The sequence below is a fragment of the Diadema antillarum genome, unplaced genomic scaffold (assembly GCF_040938485.1).
Source record: "Diadema antillarum isolate AM-2024a unplaced genomic scaffold, OU_Dant_1.0 seq00000423_RagTag, whole genome shotgun sequence".
Classification (NCBI taxonomy): domain Eukaryota; kingdom Metazoa; phylum Echinodermata; class Echinoidea; order Diadematoida; family Diadematidae; genus Diadema; species Diadema antillarum.
In genome coordinates, this window is record NW_027271406.1 from 1136206 (window position 1) to 1159747 (window position 23542).

General features: G+C 41.8%; 1 protein-coding gene across 1 annotated transcript; it reads left to right on the forward strand.

Moving 5' to 3' along the window:
- Positions 1-7201: 7201 nt before the first annotated feature.
- LOC139732465 (uncharacterized) lies at positions 7202-18600 on the forward strand. The gene is made up of 5 exons (XM_071643328.1): positions 7202-7366; positions 11503-12474; positions 13614-13727; positions 17517-17594; positions 18305-18600. The coding sequence occupies exons 2-5, from the start codon at positions 11622-11624 to the stop codon at positions 18598-18600; spliced, it is 1341 nt and encodes a 446-aa protein (XP_071499429.1). The 5' UTR covers positions 7202-7366; positions 11503-11621.
- Positions 18601-23542: the final 4942 nt, after the last annotated feature.

Genomic DNA, 23542 nt, shown 5'->3' on the forward strand with positions numbered 1-23542 from the left:
AACTGATTAACAAACTGCCCTACACTCTTAAAGCATCCGAGTCAGAACTGACCCGGAACTGGGTCCGTTGGGGTCATACACCGTTCCGGGTCAAAAATGACTTGGAATTTGGTTATGAAGACCCCGAATGGGGTCACCCTGACCAAATTCAGCACTCTGAATGGGTCATAATTATGTGACCCCATTCCTTGTCTTATCTGACCCGGAACGGTGTATGACCCCAACGGACCCAGTTCCGGGTCAGTTCTGACTCGGATGTTTTAAGAGTGTATACTTCGACATGAATAAACACTGATTGATCAGTGTTTTAGTAGTAGCCGTAACATACAAATCATGGGCATAGGCCTATGTACACTCGGACAGGATACTACTCAAACACTGATCAATTTTCTAATCGCTTCCGAAAATCCGTAAAATTCATGTGTGTGTGTGTGTGTGTGTGTGTGTGTGTGTGTGTGAATGGGGCTGTATGCAGACTCTGGAAATAGACACACAGTATACATACAGAACAAATTGGGTTATTTGAAGGGGAAAAGAGAATAATTTCCCCAGAATATGATCAAAACGGCGCTATAGAACATTTAGGACCCTAATGCGTGGGTATAGACCTATCTGTACGTGTGAAAGCATGTGCATTAATAAAAACAATTGCAGAATTCATATATCACTTTCTCCTTCAAGGGAAATTTTCTTTATCAGCAGCATATATACATTAAATGGATTCAGCAAGCGCAGAATGATTATTGAAACCCCCCTGAAATTTTGCCGAATGTCAGACCATGGACCCTAGTCAGACAAACCGTTCAAAAGTTATGAATCTCTAAAGCTTAGTTTGTACTGCCCACGAAACTTTATAACAATACGAGTCGTGATGTCACAGGATTTATAGATAGAAGGTAACATACAGTTAGCAATGAATTTATCGCAACACACACAAATCTCACACACACCATCGTGTTTGTGAATATTGACAGCTCGAACTGCCTGTTCACTGAATGGCCAATGGTAAAACTTTTCCTCTTCACGATTCATATCGTTCTTATTATTTTTAATTGGACTTTCTCAAGTTCGTTACAACTAACAATCAATGATTAATCTGTGAAATAGACTGGTGAGGTTCCCTTCTAATGTGATGCTTATTCATTGAAATTAACAACATTTGATCACAGTGTTTCACTGAACTATATACCATTCTCCGAGATCGGAATTAGCTTCACCTTTGACGACACTGCAGTCTGCCGACAGTGACGCTTAGTACGGTCAGGGAGGTCTCACCTCCCTGGTACGGTCGTATAACTGGCATGCAATGAAGTGTAGGTAATCGACTGCCATAATCTTTAAAGAGCTGACAAAGATAACCAGACTTTTATTACCTTCACATGACTACGATTATTATATTTTCTTCAATAAAACTGATTGAAAAATATAGGGCGTTCTACCTAGAGATGGTTGATTACATGGACTTTGGAGTGAACTTTATCTCAAGTTAATGGTGGGCTTCCCGCGTTTTATGAAGCACGCTGTGAACAAAAAGCAAGTCATAAAAGAACTTCGCTATCGTTCACGAGGTCTCGCATAATTCATAAAATCTCCTCATGTCGGCGTATCTTCTTGCATTTTCTTCAATTTGTAGTGTCTTCTGCTTGCTAGTTCATTTCAAACAAAATGACAACTTACATAACAATTCAAGACCCGCCAAGGCCATAGCCATAGTTGCAGTATACAAGAATGGAGATTTTTTTCCTTCATTACAATGATTTTTGGCATTTATGATCACCGTTATCACAGTCTTGTTTCATCGTTTTAATTCATTGCTATCGGGCTATTTAGCATGCATCTAGATATCAAGGTATGTTACCGGGTAGGAAGCCCCGGTGAGAGCTTTAAGTTTCCTCACATCCATATTTCAGGCAGATCATCTTGTTGCACGTCGACCCGACGTCGAATACCTGCACGTGCCAGACTCTTCCCGATCGTCAGGCGAATTCAAAAGGTCTGTGAAGGCAGACTGTACATTTAAGTTATTCTCTTCAGTGCACATGTAAATTGATTTTCGCACAATGCATTACTTCATTTTGATTATTCCGTAATCATTACAATGTGTCGTTAGTTATTAGGTTTCAATATCAATTGCTGAATGGGAGATGCATGTTATGTTATTGCCAGAAAGTGGAAATAAACTTGAACTGTAACTAAATTAAACTTCAAAGATGTTCTATTGTACAAAAAAAAAAACAACAACAACAACAACAAAACGTGGAATTGTCGGTTACAGTTCGTTATTCCGAAGGTTCGTAATTCTCAAAATGAAATACGATAGTTATTCCGCAGGTTCGTTAATCTGAAAACGAAATATATAGACCTACACAAGAGGTCCGTAATTCCGAAGGTTTAATATATTAGTACGCACCTTCTTTTCATTTTCGCAAAAACGAACATTTTCGAATTAACGAAACTTTGGAATAAGAAACTTTCTTTCATTTTCGGATTAACGAAGCTTCTAGGCCGTTTACACCTTTCTGGGCAAGCTATACGCAGGCTTGTTGCGAGTATGGATTTTTCAGCACGCAGGATAATTTTCTGCGGGCGTACAAGAATGTTGGCGAGTTTGGCACTTGCATCTTACCTGCTAGGCGCGTGCTTCTTACCTTCTACTTGTGTGTATTCCATACGTGAGAGCTTCGAAGCCGATCCGTTTTCAGTTGCCTCAGAAATCTGATGTGCTGCCGCTCAGTAGGGCCTCCTGCTGGTGTTCTGCGGGGACCTCTGCGGGCAAAACCCCGCGACTCACCCGGAACAGGTTTTGTTCTTGTTACACCTTGTCTGGGGAAGCGTTGCGGGGAACATTTTTCTTTTCGTCTTCTTTTAGTACTTCTTCCCTGAGCGCCCAGCAGATGACCTGCACCTGACATACCTATAGCACGTATCTCGCCCATACCTATAGTTTCCCGCAGGAGCGCAAGCAAGTTCGGTTTACCCTCAGCCAAGTTTTGAGCATGCTCGAAACTTGTTCCGGGTGAGTCGCGGGGATTGCCCTCAGAGGTCCGCGCAGAACACCAGTAGGAGGTTCGTATAGCTGCCGTAGGTCACAGGCAGTTATCCGACCGCTTGAAGTAGGCACGAGCCGGACACGCACGTGATCATTATTCTGCGGGCATTCTAACGAGCATAATACGGGTGTTTAACTGGCAAGGAATCGTGTCGATCCTGGAAACATCCGCGTAGCTAGTCAGTTCTGAGGGCTATACGAGCAAATTGCGTGCATAATGAGGGTCAGTGACTGCCTTTCTACTGGTTAGTTGAGAGTCGGCTGCTGCCAGTTCCAAGATAACGTCATTCTGTGGGACCTCTGGGATTCCTTCACCGAGTTGTCAGCCCTCACGCATCACTCATGCGCCTTACACGCAGGTCACACGGAATACACGTAAATTCAACGTAAGTAGCACGGGTCTAGCGGGTAGGACGCATGCAAAACTCCCCCAAATCTTTGTCCGCCCTCAAAAATAATGCCCTGTATGCTGGAAAATCCCCACACGCAACAAGCTTGTCCGGAAAGGTGCGACAGGGCCTGAAGGTTGTGTCACATCATTCCGGGCAAACTACGCGGGCTTGTGGCGAGGAGGTAGTTTCCAGCACGTAGAAGATTTTCAGCGGGCGAACAAGGATGTTTGCAATGTTCATTCATGCCTTGTGATACCGTACGGGGGAACTTCTGCGGCTTGACTTGCGGGGAAATAAATTTACTCCCCGGAGCTCTCCGCAGTTAGTCCGCACCTGACAGTATCTGGCGCGTAGTTGCCCGGAGGTGCTCACGCAAGTCCGATTTAACCGCAGCCAAGTTTTGAGCATGACCAAAACTTTTTCCGGGTAAGCCGCGGGAATGCCCGTATAAGAGGTCCACGCAGAACGCCAGTAGGAGACCCTTAGCGGCAGTACTTCCCAGGCAATTCCCACGCAGGTACTTCGCAGTCCGGTATGCAGCCCAGATAATGAAATTCTGTGAGATTTCAGCCATTCCATTAGAGGAATTCCTTCACTGAGTTGTCAGCCCCCACGCGACTGGTACAAAGGTCACACAGTATACTCGCAAGTTAAACGCGTCCACCAAGTAAGACACATGCGCTGACTCGCACAAATCCTTTTCCGCCCTCAGGAATGTCCGATATGCTAGAAAATCCCTACACGTAACAAGCCCGAGTAGCTTGCCCGGAAAGGTGTGACAGGGCCTAAACACGGTTGCGGGTAAAAAAAATATGCGTGCGCACCTCCGGGCGACTACTTTTGAGATACATGCTAGGTACTGTCATGTGCGGATCATCTACGGGGACCTCCGGGTAGTCAAAATTGTTCTTTGCAAGTCGCACGCAAGGCTGGTGTGACACGTCCTTGAAACTTGGCTGCGGGTCAACAGGACTTGCGTGCAACTACGGGCGAGATAAGTGCTAGGTACTGTAATGTGCGGGCCATCTACGGGGACCTCCGGTTAGCAAAAATTGTTCTTCGCAAGTCACACGCAAGGTTTGCCCGGAAAGACGTGACAAGGCCTTTAAGGCCGTGTCACACCAGCCTTGCGTGCGACTTGCAAAGAACAATTTTGACTACCCGGAGGTCCCCGTAGATATCCGCACATGACAGTACCTAGCATGTATCTCATAAGTAGTCGCCCGGAGGTGCGCACGCATATTTTTTTACCCGCAACCGTGTTTAGGCCCTGTCACACCTTTCCGGGCAAGCTACTCGGGCTTGTTACGTGTAGGGATTTTCTAGCATACCGGACATTCCTGAGGGCGGAAAAGGATTTGTGCGAGTCAGCGCATGTGTCTTACTTGCTGGACGCGTTATACTTGCGAGTATACTGTGTGACCTTTGTACCAGTCGCGTGGGGGCTGACAACTTAGTGAAGGAATTCCTCTAATGGAATGGCTGAAATCTCACAGAATTTCATCATCTTGGCTGCATCACGGGACTGCGAAGTACCTGCGTGGGAATTGCCTGGGAAGTACTGCCGCTAAGGGTCTCCTACTGGCGTTCTGCGTGGACCTCTACGGGCATTCCCGCGACTCACCCGGAAAAAGTTTTGGTCATGCTCAAAACTTGGCTGCGGTTAAATCGGACTTGCGTGAGCACCTCCGGGCAACTACGCGCTAGATACTGTCAGGTGCGGACCAACTGCGGAGAGCTCCTTGGAGTAAATTTGTTTCCCCGCAAGTCAAGCCGCAGAAGTTCCCCCGTACGGTATGACAAGGCATGAATGAAAATTGCAAACATTCTTGTTCGCCCGCTGAAAATCTTCTACGTGCTGGAAACTACCTCCTCGCCACAAGCCCGCGTTATGGTGTGACACGGCCTTTAGGAACAACAAACCTCATTTCGATTTGGGAATACGAACCTTCGGAATAACGAACCAACCCTTACGGAATAATGCGTGCGTGTGAGTGTGTGTGTGTGTTTGGTTTGGTTTGGCATATTAATGTCTGCATTGACTCTCTCCATCAAGTACAATATAATTACAAATCAATACAAGTTGATAACAGTTTGTACGCAAAAAAGTAGAGCTTGACGAGGATGAGACCCTGATACATACAATTACATGAAAACACCAATAAACTTGTGACACAATTAAATCAACTGTCGTACAGTACACATATTCCTAAAGAATAGAGGCTGCGTGCTTGTTAAAAGAAAGACACAGCATCATTGACCACATAATAATTCATGAAAGTGTGCAAGTGACAGTGCAAGACAGTGTGAATTCTAATGCGCATTATTATCTTATAGCTGTAACTTATATGCGCATGAGTGGATGATAGAATAAATGCAAACGATAAGATGCCCTTGTATAATCATTGACAAAGAGAAGGAAGGAAGAGAATGGGTGAAATCAAATAACATTTTGTGTGGTTAAGGGCTGACCAAGACTCGAAGAAAGAGTGTTAAACTGGCTAGACCTACATAAGAAATATTTTGATGACAGATACTTTCTGAGATGTGCCTTAAAAGAAAAAAATGAAGTACACTGCTTTATAGTTGACCGGGTAGGTTGTTCCAGACGTTGGGTCTGTATGTCTGATTGATTTCTGGGCTAAAACAGGTTTAAGGTTCACAAGGAGACTAGTCTGTCGAATTGAGAGTTGGATATGTGTGGACATTCGAGTTTTTAAAGTAAAATATATTGAGGAATAACGAGGGAATTAAGTCAGAGACTCCAACTCTCCCGTTTTCGACGGGAGATCTCCCGCCGAGAGCCCATTTTTGCAGAATCTCCCGTTCTCCCGTTTGAGATTTAATTTCTCCCGCCCTGGCTCTGTGTCTCCCGGTGGAAAGGATTTCTTACTTATTGCTATCGTATGTTGAAAAAATTAGCCTTAGATAGCACCAGAGAACATCTACAACCCTAGGAAATTCGCGCTTCGCACACATCAACTTGGAGTCTCCCGTTTGCTCGGGTTCGGGCGGGAGAATCTCCAGATCAGAAGGTGCTTGGGGTTGGAGTCTCTGTTAAGTTGATTTGCTGTACGTGTACGGTACATGAATATGCTGGTTTGTAGAATCTTTGCGTATGTTTGTGCGTGTGTGTGTGCATGTGTAGGTATGTGTGTAGACTGTGTATGTCCACACACTCGAATTAACGGTTCTCCTTATCAATGCAACAAAAATGAAACAAAACAAAACAAAACTTTTTTTCCTTACAACATATTTCGAGGGTGCTGAATCCGAATCTGGATGATTCAACTATTGTATGGCCGCCTAAATGGCTGAACTGGTCATCTCTTGGTTTTTTTTTAAATTGTGTGTGCTAATTTGCTTGTCTGTTTGTTGATGGTGTTCTTTTTAAATGTTTGATTAAACTTCTTCTTTTTTTTTGTGGGGGGGGGGGGGGGGCAAGACCAAAGCGTTATCGACGGACCAAAGATTTTCCGAATACTGGTACCGCCGTGAAAGATCTTTGACCCCTAGAGAACGTGAACAACACTAGCAGTAGGGGGCGCGCTATAGCTTTAGATCGAGCGAGCGATTGGCTTGGGGTGCTGAGGTACTATTATAGGCGAGTGAATAGTGGGTGGTTGCGTGTTGTGTACCCGTGTATCAACGGTATAGTACGGTACAGTACAGTAAACAAAAACCTCTCTTTCATTATTAGTACAGTTGATTTGTAGTACGGTCTTCACGTGTGCATCGGGCGAACACATTGATATCTCGTTGGTGATAGTTGGACACACACATACTGTACACAAAACTCCACAGTACAGTGCATGCAGTCATACATTCCGCGTCCTCATCTCGCTCGGTCAGATCGGGGTGGTTTCCGCTTATGTTCTGATGTTGCGGGGGGAAATCAATATGGGAGACGAGCTGAGCTAAAAAGGTGAGTCGTTCAACTGATTGTACCTTTGGCGCTATAAGATAGACATCTATCTCAAACTGTAGCGAGGAGTGTGGGATCTTTGTCTGTAGACTAGCATGTTAAAGTTCTTTGTCTTTGACCATGAACAAATTTTCCGGTAAGAAGAAATTTATCTTGCGAGCAGGGCCAACGTTTGTGGCACTCGTGTCGTAGCGTAGAAAGCCATGTGATTTATAGATGTGTAATTAAGGGGGCGCCGGGGCACAGGGGTGGTATAAGAGCGAGCACGCTGCTACTGCCTACCTAGCGCTGTGGCTGTGCTAACCGCTAAGTTCATCACAATCTAACGTTAGTATCAGATCAGTAAAACCTTGTTAGGCCTACCCGGTCGAGGGCCGGCGGGGCCGGGCGGCGTTGTTGAGGAAGAACTCGAGTCAAAGACATCGAACTAGGTTCTAACCTAGTTAAGTTAGGCTTACCATGCCATGATGACTATGACTACAAGTTATGACACGGATCGTGCAGCTCCACAGTCCAGTCTGACAAATATCGACCGAGTGTAAGTCAGAACCTAACATAACTTAACAAGACCTATCTGACGGCATTATCGTGATATAGTACCCACCTAGATCCCCACCACAGTGCGCATCTATCTGACTTGGTCGTAGGATCTGACAAGGTCAGACTGAATTTATGAATTAGATCGGCATAATCGCATAGAAGTTGTCTACTTGCAAACATTTTGAAATCCTGAAGAGGTAGATTTTGCGAGGGAGCGAAGCGACCAAGCCCGAGCGTGCTTGCGCGCGAGGGGGGGGGGGGGGGGGGGTGTGGGAGGGGGGAATGTCCCCCCTCCCACGGTGTGGACTTTTTTTGTTTTTCAGTATCAAAATATGAGATTTGGTGCATGCTTTTTAACCTTTTTAAAGGGTTCTTGGTATTGTCAATTGATAAAAAGAACATATAATCCATGTAAATCTATGAACTATTTTGTAGAATATGCATATAAAAATCAAATCAGACATAGGCTCTATTGGTAAATAATTTTTGTAGGCTAAGCATATGTGAAAAAGTAATCAAACATATTGGCAAATAATTTATCCCCTTATAGTATACTTTCTATTGTGGAGCTAGTTTTGTGTGGATGGTTTCTGTTTTTCAATATCAAAATATGAGATTTGGTGCATGCTTTTTAATCTTTTTAAAAGGTTCTTGGTATTGATAAAAAAACATATAATCCATGTAAATCTATGAAGTATTTTGTAGAATATGCATACATAAAATCAGACATAGTGGTATTAAAGTAATTTTTGTAGGCTAAGCATATGTGAAAAAGTAATCAAACATATTGGCAAATAATTAGTATCCCCTTACGTGTACATGTATAGTGTACTTTCTATTGTGGAGCTAGTTTGATGAATAAGACATAATGTTGCCCTCACCAAATCTAAATTAATTAGCAGATGACCTGGCTGTGAGATTCCTGTACATGGCAGATTTTGCTCTCTTCTGCAGTGTTTGGGAGGGTTTCCATTTGTAGCATTCTCTCTTGCAGAACGTGAGCTACCAAAACATTACTATTATGCGTGGTTCTAGCTGTACACGTGTACAGTAAGTCTGGCACGCATGTAGATATGATAGAGACTAGTGCGCCACTGCAGTGTGCATACATGTGTGCATATTAGAAAGCTGAATACGGCGTTTTTGAGGAACGAGTTCCTTGAAATTATTATTAGTAACTTATCTACTAGCTTACTTTTAGGGAATCAACGCACAATGAAGGGAAAATATGACTTCCATTTCATTTTATGGTAGGTTTGCTACAAAATTGGTAGATCAGAAGAGAAAATCGGTAGCCGGTCAAAACCTCTAAAAAGCTGTAGTCTACCGCCCAAAGCGGTAGAGTTGGCAAGTATGTAATCGTGATATAGGCCCCAACACAGTGCGCGTGCACCCGCGGACTAGGGTTAGGGTATAGGGTTAGGTAGGGTTGTATTTAGTACGGACACGCAGAAGTGGGGACTATATCACGATTATGCCATTAGATCTATGTTTATAGGGTCTAAACATTCGCTTTCTTAGCACTGCACTTTCAGAATGTTCGTCTATCTGAAAATGAAATGGGGTCTAACTAAGTTAGGATCACAGACTGCATGCATTGATGTCACAACTTTAATACCTAACAATCGATTTCGACGCCATATTTTACGGGCAAACAGTCTTGACAATACACTCAAGTGTGTATTATAATAATGTGCGACCACAACATTTGATTCACTTGATTATGACCTTAAATAGAATGACACGTATGGATATTTACCTCCGCCAAGGGAGGAGGTTATGTTTTCGTCATCGTTGGTTTGTTTGTTAGTTTCGTTCATTTGTCCGTGTGCAAAATAACTCAAAAAGTAGTTAACGGATTGGGATGAAACTTGCAGGAAAGGTTGAGAATGACACAAGTACCAAACGATTAACTTTTGGTAGTGATCCGAGAATTTTGGGGGAATTTATGAAGGATTTTTGACATTTTGGCAGGTAGGGTCAATGAACTTAAAGAGTTCAGGCTGCGCGTATTTGAGGTTTGCATGCGTGCACTAAAGTGCGTGCTCTAGTTTCTACTAGTGGGAGGCGCACCGTGCAGCTGAGGATTTATGACGTAACAAAGGCTTCTACATTGGGAAATCGGGCGACTTTTCATGCACACAATGTTATAAGTACGTAGGGCCTATGGATGGAAATCACTGATATCTCTATAGAAGAACAAGATCAGTGATGGAAATGAGCTGCATGCTTGGCGGAGGTCTGCGCTCTCAGAGTGCTTTTCTAGTTTAATTTATGCTACAGACATTTACCCTACAAATCTACATGTTTCCAGCTTCTCAGCGATGTCATTGTGAGTGAACTACAGGCTACAGCCATCAAAAAAACAAAAGATTATTGCTACAAAAGCTGCCAGATTATTTGCAAGATCACGCACTACTATTTCCAAGTTGCTTCTCCCTCGCTAGGAAAGTACTACTAAATCTACATATGTACTCCCCAGCTGCTGCGTTGTGTTGGCCGGCCATGGACGGGTACAGGATCATACACCAGTAATGGATCTATGTATCCATACTAGATCTACATGTACTAGGCTTGCACAACTTGCGGAATCATAGCTGCAGCTCTTTATGCCAGCCTCAATACAATTGTGAAAACTTGTCAGTGGGCGATCCGCATCCAAAACGTTCATAAATTGTGAGATGTCAGACGAACTCAAATTATTTTTCCGCGAAGTCTTTCGATGGAAAATTTGCTACGTTCTGTAGAGCAGTTCAACGAAGCTTGGGGCACGGTCGCCGCTCAGCAAATCAGTCCGCGCCAGCCAAAGCTCTGACCAGTGTAAAAAAGTGGGATTGTGCTTGAGGCGGCCTAAAATTATGCTAGATTGCCATGAAATTACAATGTTGTATGTCACATCATCATGTCAACCACTTATACCTAATCAGCTGAAGTAACTATGTAACTAAGTTCATCATTTACCTACACCCAGAAAATAATCCCGTAAGATCTTGAAATTAAAGTAAACTGATGTCGCAAAAGCCGACCTTGTATAAATATGTGTACTTTGCGGTGCTAATAAAGCATCGCTTGCCCTCGAGTTGATGGCGCTCTTCGTCTTCTAAGGCTGTGGGATGTCATATGCTAAGGTCTGTAACATTACAGTCCACTCCCGTTATAACAAACACGGTTGTAACAAAATGCCAGTTACAACGAAGCAAAAATTCAGGTCACATCATTATCTGCTCTAAGTCTTACAATGTTTTTTATTGTTTATTTGTTCGGTGATAACAAAATTTCAGTGTAACGCAAAGAAAACTGCTGGTCCTGAGGACTTCGTTTAATGGGAGTCTACTGTATTCCAAAGGTTTGTCCAGTGGAATAAGGTTTGTTCTGAAGGTGCATTAATCTGGAAGTGAAATAAGGGTGGTAATACTCCAAAGGTTTGTTCATCTGAAAATATTAATGTGGAAATGAAATAAGGAAGTTCAATACATGAAAATGTATAGCATTAGTTTATCATCTTAAAATGAAATAAGGTTTGTTGATCCAACAATGAAATGAGGTTTGTCATCCTCACTATTGTTTTTGTAATGATTTAAATGTTTTTCATGTAGGTGTTCTTTCTCGGACCTGCATCTAACATCTGTATTTCCTGCATTCAGACCTGCTGCATGGTGATATACTAAAGACAGAATTCACCAAGGATTGAACTGACGACATTGACAGGAGCACCATGGATGACTCTGAGAGATTTCCATGTTTGTATCGGAACACAGAAATCAATGGCAACGAACCTACGTCGGGTCGACACGAGTTTGTTGACGATAACTTCCAGGAGTCGCCTGGCTTTGACGACACAGACAGCTCATCCCCAAAAGCCCTCTCACCTGTTCCGGACATCATTGACCGCATTGCCATGGTTTCAAGTCAGAATGACAATGATGATGATGGCTACTATTCTCAGGATCCGAAGGAGATGCCCTCCGTATATTCTGAGCTTACTAATGCAAGCAGAAATCAGCAATCTATTTTGAATAACAATCTAAGACCACAGAACTACAGAGGGTCAGTTTCTTCTGGAAAGGTGTATGGTGTAAGCATGCCACCTAATTACATAGTGAATTCAAACAGTAGAAGGACTTCATTTGGCCCAAGCAGCGATAAGAATTCATCAGATGTAGTGAACTCTCAGAGAGTCAAAGAAATAGTTCTCCGGAAAATTCCCTCTCCGACGTCCCCCGAGAGAGGTCAGAATGAAAATGGGAGTTTTCGGCAGGAATTGTCACCCAGGAACAATCAAATCTCCGCCAAGCGAAAGCTGGAATATATTGAGAGTGAATGTCAAAGCAGTCAGTCCTCAGGAGCACAGAGTGCGACAGGGAGCTTCGCCAAACAAACTTGTGATAATGATAAACCCTCCAGTGAGGATGCAACAAGTGGAGCCAAAAAGAGGAAAAGGAGAGATGGCGATGATGAATACGATGGTAATGCTGATTCCTCATCTGACATGGTTGAGCCAGACAATAAGAGGATGCGAGGAGCAGAGCTGTTGCCACGGCAACCTTCACATCCTCCAGCTCCTCAAGGTAGAGTATCAAGGATTCAGGAAGATTTGAAAGAAAACCAAAGCCCTTGATAAATGTGAATTGAATAATTGAATTGAATAATATTGCCCTTAACGTATGTCAGTAACAAGTCAATGGAATGTGTACTTTTTGATAGATATGAAATTTTGTGGAATTTTATTTTTATTTTCTTCATATAGTTGTCCAGAATGATGTCATGAAGTGTATTAGTCCCCTTATAAATCCAGTGATGACAGCACAAAAATTTAAGAATTGAAAATGTCATTTGATGGCCACAAAGTCTGTGAGGTATTAGTACAATGTTATTCCTCGTTTTGGATAGTTCTAAATAAACTGGAAAAAAGTTCCCCTACTAATTGCAAAGAGGGTTAAAGGGATAGTACAGTATTGGTGGAGATCAGAATTGGGCTTCTAACTTTTTGCGAGATACCAAGAAAACACTTATGATATAGTACAGAGCATACCATTTTAAGAGGAATTCAAAGTTTATTTGATGAAAATCAGATTTTGAATGACTGAACCATCCAAAAACAAAGTAAAACAAAGCAATCGTAATAAAGTGTGGGTCCCACACTTTATTAGAATCGCTCTTTTTTGGATATCTCAGCCATTTCAAAACCAACTTTCATCAAATAAATGTTGAATTCCTCGTAGAATTACATGCTCTTTCTCGTTTCATAAAAGGTTTCTCATTTTCTCACCAAAAAATTTTAGAAACCTGAAATTAGGTCTCAACCAAAACTATACGATCCCTTGAAAGGTCAATCTGTAGTCGATGGTCAAGACCACTTAACTTTGACATCTAAATGTACATGCAGGGCAACGCTCTGAGGGCATACAATGATGTACGTTTGTACAGCTACAAAGTGATTGTATGTATGTATATGGAGCAGAGGCATCTCTATTTTCTGCACAAAAGTGAAATTGCTAGTTCCATTAATTATCTATAATTCAATCATCTTCTCAGTTCTAGAAGTGCACTTTAGATACTGGAACAGTACCTAATACCTGTTTTTTTCCTTATGCTATTTTGTCTTTTGCCACTAAATATCTTTTTGTTGTAGGCCTAATCATCATTTGTCAGGAAGTTGGTACACAGTGAATGTAATTGTGGGAATTATGTAATTGATGTATTACAGGTTGCATGGTGCAGGGCCCAGCGAGAAGTAGGCCCAATGGTTCAAACAACCAGTATGAAATCCAAGGACAGAACAACTGGGTGGTTGAGAGTCCTCAAAACTGTACATTCCACAGTAAGTATCATTTCATGTTGGCTTTCTTCTCTTACATTGAATTTATAAAGTATGCTTTCTCATAAATAATAAACTTGTTTATCATTTGTAAAGTTTTCAAATATAATGATTGCATATTCATGTATCATTGAAGGTCTGTACTTGTTTTACAGTACTCTGGACTGAGATAATGCTCTGATGAACATTCATAGTACACTAAAAATGTATTTGTAGGTTGTTGTCAAACATTCTTCAATATGACGTTATGATTATGAATTACTTCAGATCCTCTTAAAATTCTCTGACTGCACATCAGGCATGGTTGTTTGTTATTGTTATCATCAAGCTGGTTCCTTTGAAGGTTACTATTTTTTGGCACCTGTCCAAATACAACTCCCGAGCTCTCGTCTGGACTCTCGTGCCCTTTGGCTCACAGCCTATCGCTACATACAGGAAGTGCCTAGTTTTTTACTCATTGCCAATCGACGGCCCACAGTGCAGTCCATCACTCCAATAGGGCATAATGCCATCCTGTTTATCACTACTCTCTCCTGTTATGATGTCATATCTTTCCACTCTTGAGTCCTTGCACTCCGCTCCATTACTCCTTTGCATTTTTTTTTTTTTCGTTTCCTCAGCTTTATCTTAAGCTGTTGAAGATTGGCTGATTTTGCTACAACACACATTTCCCATAGACACCTGCCCAAGTAAAATACTTCAGACTCATTCTCAGCGGGTTCTCCCCTTCCCTTCTCTTGAGGATATCTTATTGCTCCATAATAAAAAAAAGAGAAAAATTGTGTGATATATCTGTAATGACTTTATTTTAGCCACAAGGATTGATGCTTTGCAAGCACACTTTTGCAGAAAATGGAGATAGCTACATTGGTATAGTGATGGCATCTACAATGTATGTTAGTATGTCAATGCCGGTAAATTTCAAGGTGTGCAAAGTGCAGTGACCCAAAATATTGTCTGATCAGCACATGTGACAATTGAGACAGTGACAAAAAAAAAAAAGAACAAAAGAAGCAAATACTATGTAGCTGTTCAAAGCACTGTATCATTTCCATAGTTTAATCTGCTGGTCAGATATGTCTAATAGATTTTTTCATTCCGCTAAAATTGTCCCAAACAGATGTACAACTTGTATACCTATCACAGAATGAGTTTGCTTTGTAAATATGCTGCAGTACCATCATATTGCACCAATCAACTTTGTACTTGTAAAGAAAAAAAAACACAATTAGCCAGGGGAGTGTTTCTCCACCTTGTCCTTGTTCTGTTATTTCTTCAGTGAGAATGATTTCATGGAATTGGAAAAGTGCTGGTGTAATATCAGGAAACGAATTTGATGTGTCTTGTTATGAATAGGAAAAAGTCGATTTGTGTGTACGTGCGTTCTATGAACAAGCAGAGTTCCGTTCAACCTGATGTACATGTAGAGTCTATGAAATTACCTTGGGCTGAACTCTTGTAGTAGATCACTAGTACAGCTGTGTCAACAAGGACGGGAGTAGTGAACTTTTTTTTTTTTTTTTTTTTTTTTTTTTGGGGGGGGGGGGGACCTGCTTGTTGGATGGACTGAGTGTAGGATTGTTATTGTCCTTTGCCATTGGGGTAATGTCAGACACATTACTAGAATGATGTACCTGGCTGTTGTGGTGAAGTCTGTAGTTGTCGTTGTCACTAACATGGGTACTGTAGCCATGATGCCATGGTAACCATGAATGCTGCCAAGGAAGTGCCAATTTACGTGATAGCTCTTGAAGAGGATAAGTTGGACGTGACATGTGGGATTATCAGCTTTTTTCTTATAGTAATCCAGAGTGATGTCAACAGCTTTTCCCCACTTCTTCAATGTCTTGTTTTTGTCTCAAGCCCATGTCACATTCAATATCTGCAGAGACAAGGCTCCTAAGTGTATAAGTTTCTTCAGAGACTTGAGAAAAAATAAAACAGTAATGTGTGTACCGGTATGTTAGTGTGTTTGGTGGGATTGAAATCATGAAGGGTGCTCATGAATAGACAGACAAATAACATTTAGTCATACATTTATACTATAAGCAGCTTGGGAAGAGGTGGGAATAGTGAGACATGCTGTATGGTTTTCTTGTTATTATTATAATGTTTCTCGTTTGTGTGTTGGTACTCTATGTTTTTACTTTGTTCATCATCTGTGTTCAGAGTAAGAACAGTCTGCATTTGTAGTATACATTGTAACTGCAGTGCCAAAAGCTCAAACTCAAATCTAGTCTGTGCTTTCGCGTACCCTGTGTATCTTTTATATTCATATATTTTGTTTTAAAAGACCTTCTGAATCAAGAATTTGGCATGCTACCTATTACAATGTACCTCTGCCAAGGGTTTTTTTTTTCTGCGTTGGTTTGTGTGCTCGTTTGTTTGCTTGTCTGTCTGTTTGCAAAATAAGTCAAAAAGTTGTGAACAGATTTAGATGAAACTTACAGGAAAAGTTGATAATGGCACAAGCAATAGATGATTAAATTTTGGTAGCGTTCCAGAAAACTACTGGACCCGGATACTGTCATTTCTTTTTAGGGTTATCATTGGCAAATAGGGCCAACAAATGAGGGACTTCAAGGTGTGCATAGTACGTGCACCGAGTGCACGCTCGGGCTGCAGGGTGTAGCTACCTGCTGATGAGATGGACTCTGTATCTGAGACATAACAGGAAGCTTACGGCTTCTTTATCATTGGGAATAAGGGCACTTATCAGCACGCCTGTATGGGCAGAAATGAGCTGCTTGGTGGAGGGCTGCAATCTTGAGTGCTTTTGTAGCTCTATTAAAGTAATCTGTTTGAGGATTAGATGCTATTTATATGCTAGAAAAAAAAGAAAACATTATTTATGGCAGAGGCAGATGTAAATTAGGGGACACATGTAGAAAGAAAATGCTTTAGCAATATTTTGATATAGTTTGTTCAAACATCAAGTCCATCAATCTATTTGAAATGAAAGTAACAAATATTGTACTCAAGTTGAAATTCAGACTTTGAAATGCCATTGTCTCATATTGCTCAAATATAAGAAAATATATTGCTTGAGTATTTTCTTTTCTAAAATCTTATTTGATTAGCATGTTAGCATGGGAAATTTTCCCCCATTTTTGATAAAATATGATTTTTGTCTTCAACATATTTTTTTTTCTTTTAGCTGTACACATTAAATGTTTTTTTGATCTGCAGAGATTGACAACACTATAAATCTTTAGAATGACATTTAAGTAATATTTTAAGTTCACTTCCTCTGCAAGGTTTTTAGTGAGGGTTGCTACATTCAACAATGTTGATCTCTTAAAGACAATTTGTAGCCAGGCATAATGTATGTGAACACTTTGAAAACCTACTACTGTAAAAGTTGAAATTTTTGCGGTATTGAAATTTTTGCGCATTTCACGCAACCAAAAGCTAGTGCAAAAAATGAAATCATGCAAATATTTTTGCTTGCCATATGTTCCAGTAGTTGATGTCTTGATTCCGCAGAATTAAAAACATGCGAAACTCCTCATAACCGGCCAAGCGCAAAAAAATTAGTTGCACAAAAATATCCACTTTTACAGTACATCTGGGATTGGTTATTTCCCATGCTCAATGTTTCAGTGGATGGTATACACCTAGTAGTATGTGTCAATGACATCACGAGTCGTGTTGCATTGTGTGAAAGGGACATGGTAGTTCATGAGATTGTAATTAATGTGCGACAAGCTTTATAAAAGGCAGTTTGTATGTCAAAAAGTGTGAAGATGTTTTGATAATCGTGTTTTGGTTGTATACTTTTTTTTCCCGCAGTCTACCAGTCACAGGGGAGTGAGGCGAAAGGTCAACACCCAGTGGAGTGGGCAGGAATAAGCATTCATCAAGTTAATGGTAAGATATCATTCTAACTCAAACTGTGTGGACAGTGACAACAAACAAACACGCAGACTTGCCATTAATATGGTATAAACTTTGGTCAACTCTGACAAATACAAGTCCCATAACAGATTTTCAGGCTGTCCATTGTGTCTGTCAAAGTTGTGTGTATGTATTTCATACATTTTTGTCTCCTGTTAAAGATGATTGTAAAATGAAGAAAAGAGATTGTGTAATAGTTTGTAATAAGCTTCCAGAATTGAACACATGCTTCAGTGTGTAGCAGCATGTGGAGCAGTCAAAGAAATAGAAAAGCTTTCATAGAGCATCGCTCTTATCTTACTTCAAACCGAGAGGCATGTATTGATCTTCATATCCTCTCGATCGATTGGGCTTGCCGGTGACCTTGTGAATAAGTGCCATGTGCACTGCTATCGAGAGCAATTAGTGATCTGCCAGAGAGTAACAATTGTGCTTTTTTGCTCGCACACTTTCTGTCCTCCCGTGCATTAGCGAGAAAATGAAAGCACACGTAACTCATTTCAGCGCTTCTGATGGCTACATTCTTCAAACCCATGTCACTATTTTTTTCCTCATGAAATCATATCTCCGTGATATGAGTGTCAATGCCGTGAGATCTTGTTCCAGGAACCCAGATAGTTTGTAGGGACAGCAGTGTAGAGAAATAATGTCAGTGCAATCATGTTATCTTCTTGTAATGACAGATGCAGCGCTGAAGAATGCTCTGCAGGAAGTTGCGAAGGTCATCTCCCAGGCTGGCAACTGGAAGAGGTTCGCCCGCATCCTGCCAGTGACCCGGAGCCCCTCCCTGGAGCAGGAGCTGCGGGGTCTGGAGGCGTGTCCGGCGAGCCCCCGTGACAAGGCCCTGACGGTTCTCCTGCGATGGTGGCGTGAGGAGTGCGGGTGCAGCCTGGGCGGTGAGGTCAAGGAGAAACTGAGAGGAGCTCTGGAGGACTGTAGACTGGTCAGGATGGCTCGCAGTCTGGACAAACTCCTCTAGACCACACCCCTCTAGGCCACACCCCTCTTGGCCACACCCCTCTAGACCACACCTTGATGCTGCAGGAGGACCAGTATAGTAAGTCCCCATGCATCTGCACTTCCCGTACGGGAGTGTAGTTCAGCAGGGGTCACAGATCACGAGGATGATCCAGGAGTCCACCTTACAAGGAGTCCTGACAAGTGGATAACACAAAAGAATCCAGTATTAGCACCTCTATTCATCTGTGAATCCTAAGCTTTGATGCACAGTGGTATCAAAGTGCTTCTTAGGGGTTGTTGGAAAAAAGGAAAAAAAAAAAGATTTTTGAAAAATGGGCATGGAAGGTTGGATAGAAATGTATATGAACCCCTGTAAGGAGGTCTGTGATATTACACAGTCCCTGTGTAATATGCATAGGTTGACTGTAAAAGGGAACCCACTGATGGGAATTGATGTATGGTTAAGACAAGACAGAGAATGTTGTAGTGTTAGACTAGATAGACTGGATGCAGGGATATTCTGCATGGACAATTTTGTGCAGCTTTCTGTAGACAGTCTGTCAGTTTGTAAGAATTTATTAAGATACGTCACCTTAGATTGTCCTCTGAAATAAGACCCGTATACAGTGTGCTTTTTGCCCTATTTTGCAAGAAATTACACTTCTCATTTTCAGTAATGCCAAGTGAGAATTTCAAAGACTTAGCAAGCTCTGAAAATTATTTTTCCTTCCTCAGTCTTTTGTCTGTATTTCTGTCTCTGTCTCTCTTGCTCTCGTATGAATTTAGGATGATATTGACAGCATTGGGGGAGGGGAGGGGGGAAGAGTTGTAATGGATATATATGACTGCCTTGTGCTCGGCGAGAAAGTGCAATATGGGATATCACATCTAGAGTTCTTACATACGGAGAGATGTTATGACAACAAAGCATAGGAAACCTTTTTTGGTCCATCGTGCGCTTCTCAGCAGCAAAACTGGCACGAAGCGATGTGCATGTAGCCACATCCTCACACAATGTCCAGCTAAGTTGTAGAGGCTGTCACGTTTAGCTCCTCACTATTATTTTTGATGGCCCAAAGGCAAACATCCGACCTTTTTTGGTGGCCCGATCAGGCCACCAAATACTTCATTTCTGAAATTTTGGTGGCCCAACATGCGTTTTTGGTGGCCCCGGGCCACAGGGCCGCCGTTAGTGTCAAGCCCTGTCTATACCCTTTCCCCATCCTCTTCAAAGTGAAGGCTCTCAAGTTGAGGCTTGGCTTGGTTGGAATGCGTTCATCCTTTCCAAGAAATTCTGCAAGAATTTCGCCATCATGATCCTGATAGCTCCAGTGCATTTTAGTGAGGAAGAAAAGTGCAGTGCTAATCAGCTTAACTTGTACGTATTGTTTCAGATTTATCTAGCTATACGCAGCCTAGTCGCTGTGGTTTTCCAGCGACTGGGCTGTGTATGGTTAGATTTATCAAGATAGCTTCTCCCCACATTTTAACACATGTACATGATTCATCTGATCAATATCATCACAGAGTAGTCTCAATTCCCGACTGTTGTTTAGTATGTTGCAGTTCCATGTGTTCCTCCTCCCCCAGGCTTCCCTCTCTGCATGGCAGGTCCATCTCAGCCAAGGGTAATTTGCAACTCGTCTACTTTTCCTCTCACTCTCTTCTTTCTACCCCACTGGCATCACCACACCCAAACATTAACCAATCAGAAGCTGCAATTAGCTCACCAGACTAGGATGGAAAAAAAAACTTGCAAATGCTAACTCAAAGAAGCTGAAAAATTTGTATTACTTTCTTTGTGAGCCTGCCACTTCAACCACAGGTACTCATTTCAATACCAACAACTCAAAACCACTTTCTCTGCAAGCTTGCAATTTGGGATATACATGTAAAGAAAGTGCTTGAATGTTTACAGGGCCTTTTGTCCATCAGGTGCAACATTCCCTTGTTTACCTGCACCTGCACTTACTTTTAACACTTAAATCTTTCTAAATTTCCATGGCGACAGCAATGCTATACAGCTTCAGATGAAGTACTATCAATCAAACTCCAAACAAGACCCTGCCATGCCCCCTCCCCCACTTCTCTGTCTTTTCAGATCATTGGATTGTCACGTGGCATAGCCCAACACAGGTTGCTCTCACTGTTTCACAATCTCGCTCAGCAGTGACTGTCAGTCTCAATCTGTGTTTTAGAGACAATGTGGGGAATAAGTAGAGCATTCAAACCAGCAAACAGCATAAGGCAGAGATGATTTCATGCATTATAAATCAAAATTATCTGCAGACTGAGAGTAAATTAATCTCATTTTTAGCTCAGACTCTTCATAGACATTGACTTAAATGTTCTTGAGACACAGCCAAAGGTGCATACACACTGATGGTACTGGTGTGTACTCATAGTGCAAAATCTGAATGACAGAGATACCTTCTAACCCACATGGCTTACTTTATTCTCCCAGATTTTCTGTCTGTGGGGATCAGCAGAGAATCTTGACATCTATGAAAGGCATATTTGATGCACAAACTTGAAGCATTTAAGAATTATACCATTAGTGGTTTCTGTCTTCTTCTTGCTTATGAGGCAGCAGCATCTAAGTAATGTCCTTCAGTTGTTGTAGCCAAATTACGACACAGGCTGTTCACAAAAGAGTGGCAAAAATTTTGATGCTCAAAAAGGCTCTGTTCATCACATAACCTGATTGCTTGTTTGTTTGTTTTTTGTCCCCGCCGAACGAGTTCGAGCAGGGGACTATGAAACGGGCTCCGTACGTGTGTGTGTCCGTGTGTCCGTCCGTCCGTCCGTCCGTCCGTCCGTCCGTGTGTGCGTCCGTGTGTGCGTCCGTGTGTGATCAAAATCTTCAATTTGCTACTTCTCTGTCATTTATGAGCCAATTTTGATTCTGTTTGCTTTATATGATAGCACTACATGGGAGCTTTGAAACTTCTACACAGAATTTCAGTCGTGACCTTTGACCTTGACCTTTGACCTATATTGTACATTTTGCTACAAAATGCTACTCCTTCGCCATTTCTCACCCGATTTCGATTCCGTTTGCTTTATGTGATGGCACTAGGTGAGGGCTTCAAAACTTCTACACAGAATTTTGACCTTTGACTTCTTTGACCTTTGACCTTGATTTTTGACCTGTATTGTACATTTGGCTACAAAATGCTACTCCTTCGCCATTTCTAACCCGATTTCGATTCCGTTTGCTTTATGTGATGGCACTAGGTGAGGGCTTCAAAACTGCTACACAGAATTTTGACCTCTGACTTCTTTGACCTTTGACCTTGATTTTTGACCTGTATTGTACATTTGGCTACAAAATGCTACTCCTTCGCCATTTCTAACCCGATTTCGATTCCGTTTGCTTTATGTGATGGCACTAGGTGAGGGCTTCAAAACTTCTACACAGAATTTTGACCTTTGACTTCTTTGACCTTGACCTTTGACCTATATTGTACATTTTGCTACAAATGCTACTCCTTCGCCATTTCTAACCCGATTTCGATTCCGTTTGCTTTATGTGATGGCACTAGGTGAGGGCTTCAAAACTTCTACACAGAATTTTGACCTTTGACTTCTTTGACCTTTGACCTTGATTTTTGACCTGTATTGTACATTTGGCTACAAAATGCTACTCCTTCGCCATTTCTAACCCGATTTCGATTCCGTTTGCTTTATGTGATGGCACTAGGTGAGGGCTTCAAAACTTCTACACAGAATTTTGACCTTTGACTTCTTTGACCTTTGACCTTGATTTTTGACCTGTATTGTACATTTGGCTACAAAATGCTACTCCTTCGCCATTTCTAACCCGATTTCGATTCCGTTTGCTTTATGTGATGGCACTAGGTGAGGGCTTCAAAACTTCTACACAGAATTTTGACCTTTGACTTCTTTGACCTTTGACCTTGATTTTTTGACCTATATTGTACATTTTGCTACAAAATGCTACTCCTTCGCCATTTCTAACCCGATTTCGATTCCGTTTGCTTTATGTGATGGCACTAGGTGAGGGCTTCAAAACTTCTACACAGAATTTTGACCTTTGACTTCTTTGACCTTTGACCTTGATTTTTGACCTGTATTGTACATTTTGTTACAAAATGCTACTTCCGGCGGGGACATATATTACGCACCGCGTAATTTCTACTTTTCCTTGTTTAATCTTACATGTCATACTCTCTCCGTATGTAGGGACACAGTTACACAAACATGTAACAAAGGAGTATAATATATCATTTTGTGGCAAACTGAGTTGGCCAAACTCTGTTCATTGATGGCTCTGATATATCTAGAGTACCTACATAAGGAGAGTAGCGACAACTGCGCATTGACGCCATTTTGTTTCACTCGCCCGGTCTGCCGCAAGTGTGCACAGAGCATGTTTAAACTTTCAAGGTGCATATAATGTGTTATCAGAATTGCAAAATAATTAGGATAGCACTATTAAAGCCGCTCAATGGTCACAGGTGATTTGCTGCTCAGCAGAAAAGCATGACACGCTGCTCCCCTTGTTTCTGTACCCCTGGTCCATACCAAATGCCGAACACGACGCTACACAACTTACCAGGGAACACCCAGTTAGACTCAAGAGCTGTCCGCCCTAATTTCAACATGGAAGCCCAAATACCTGCCGAATGGGTGCACGCACAAAACCGCACTTCAGCCATGCGCATGAAAATCACTCCTACGGGCTCCGGTCTGTTTATTAGCACCGTGGTGCCAATTTGAGCAATCTTAGCAATAATATTTTAAAATCTCTAAAAATTACCCAACACAACATTGTAAATTATTTGAATGATATTTAATTGAAAACTTAGTTTTAAAAATATGGTTACATGAAGAAATATTAAAACTCTGAGCTTCATATAAATAGCAAGTTGCAATGCATGCAGCAGGTTGTTTTGGTGTTGATATAGATCTCCTTACAGAAGATGATGAAACAATGT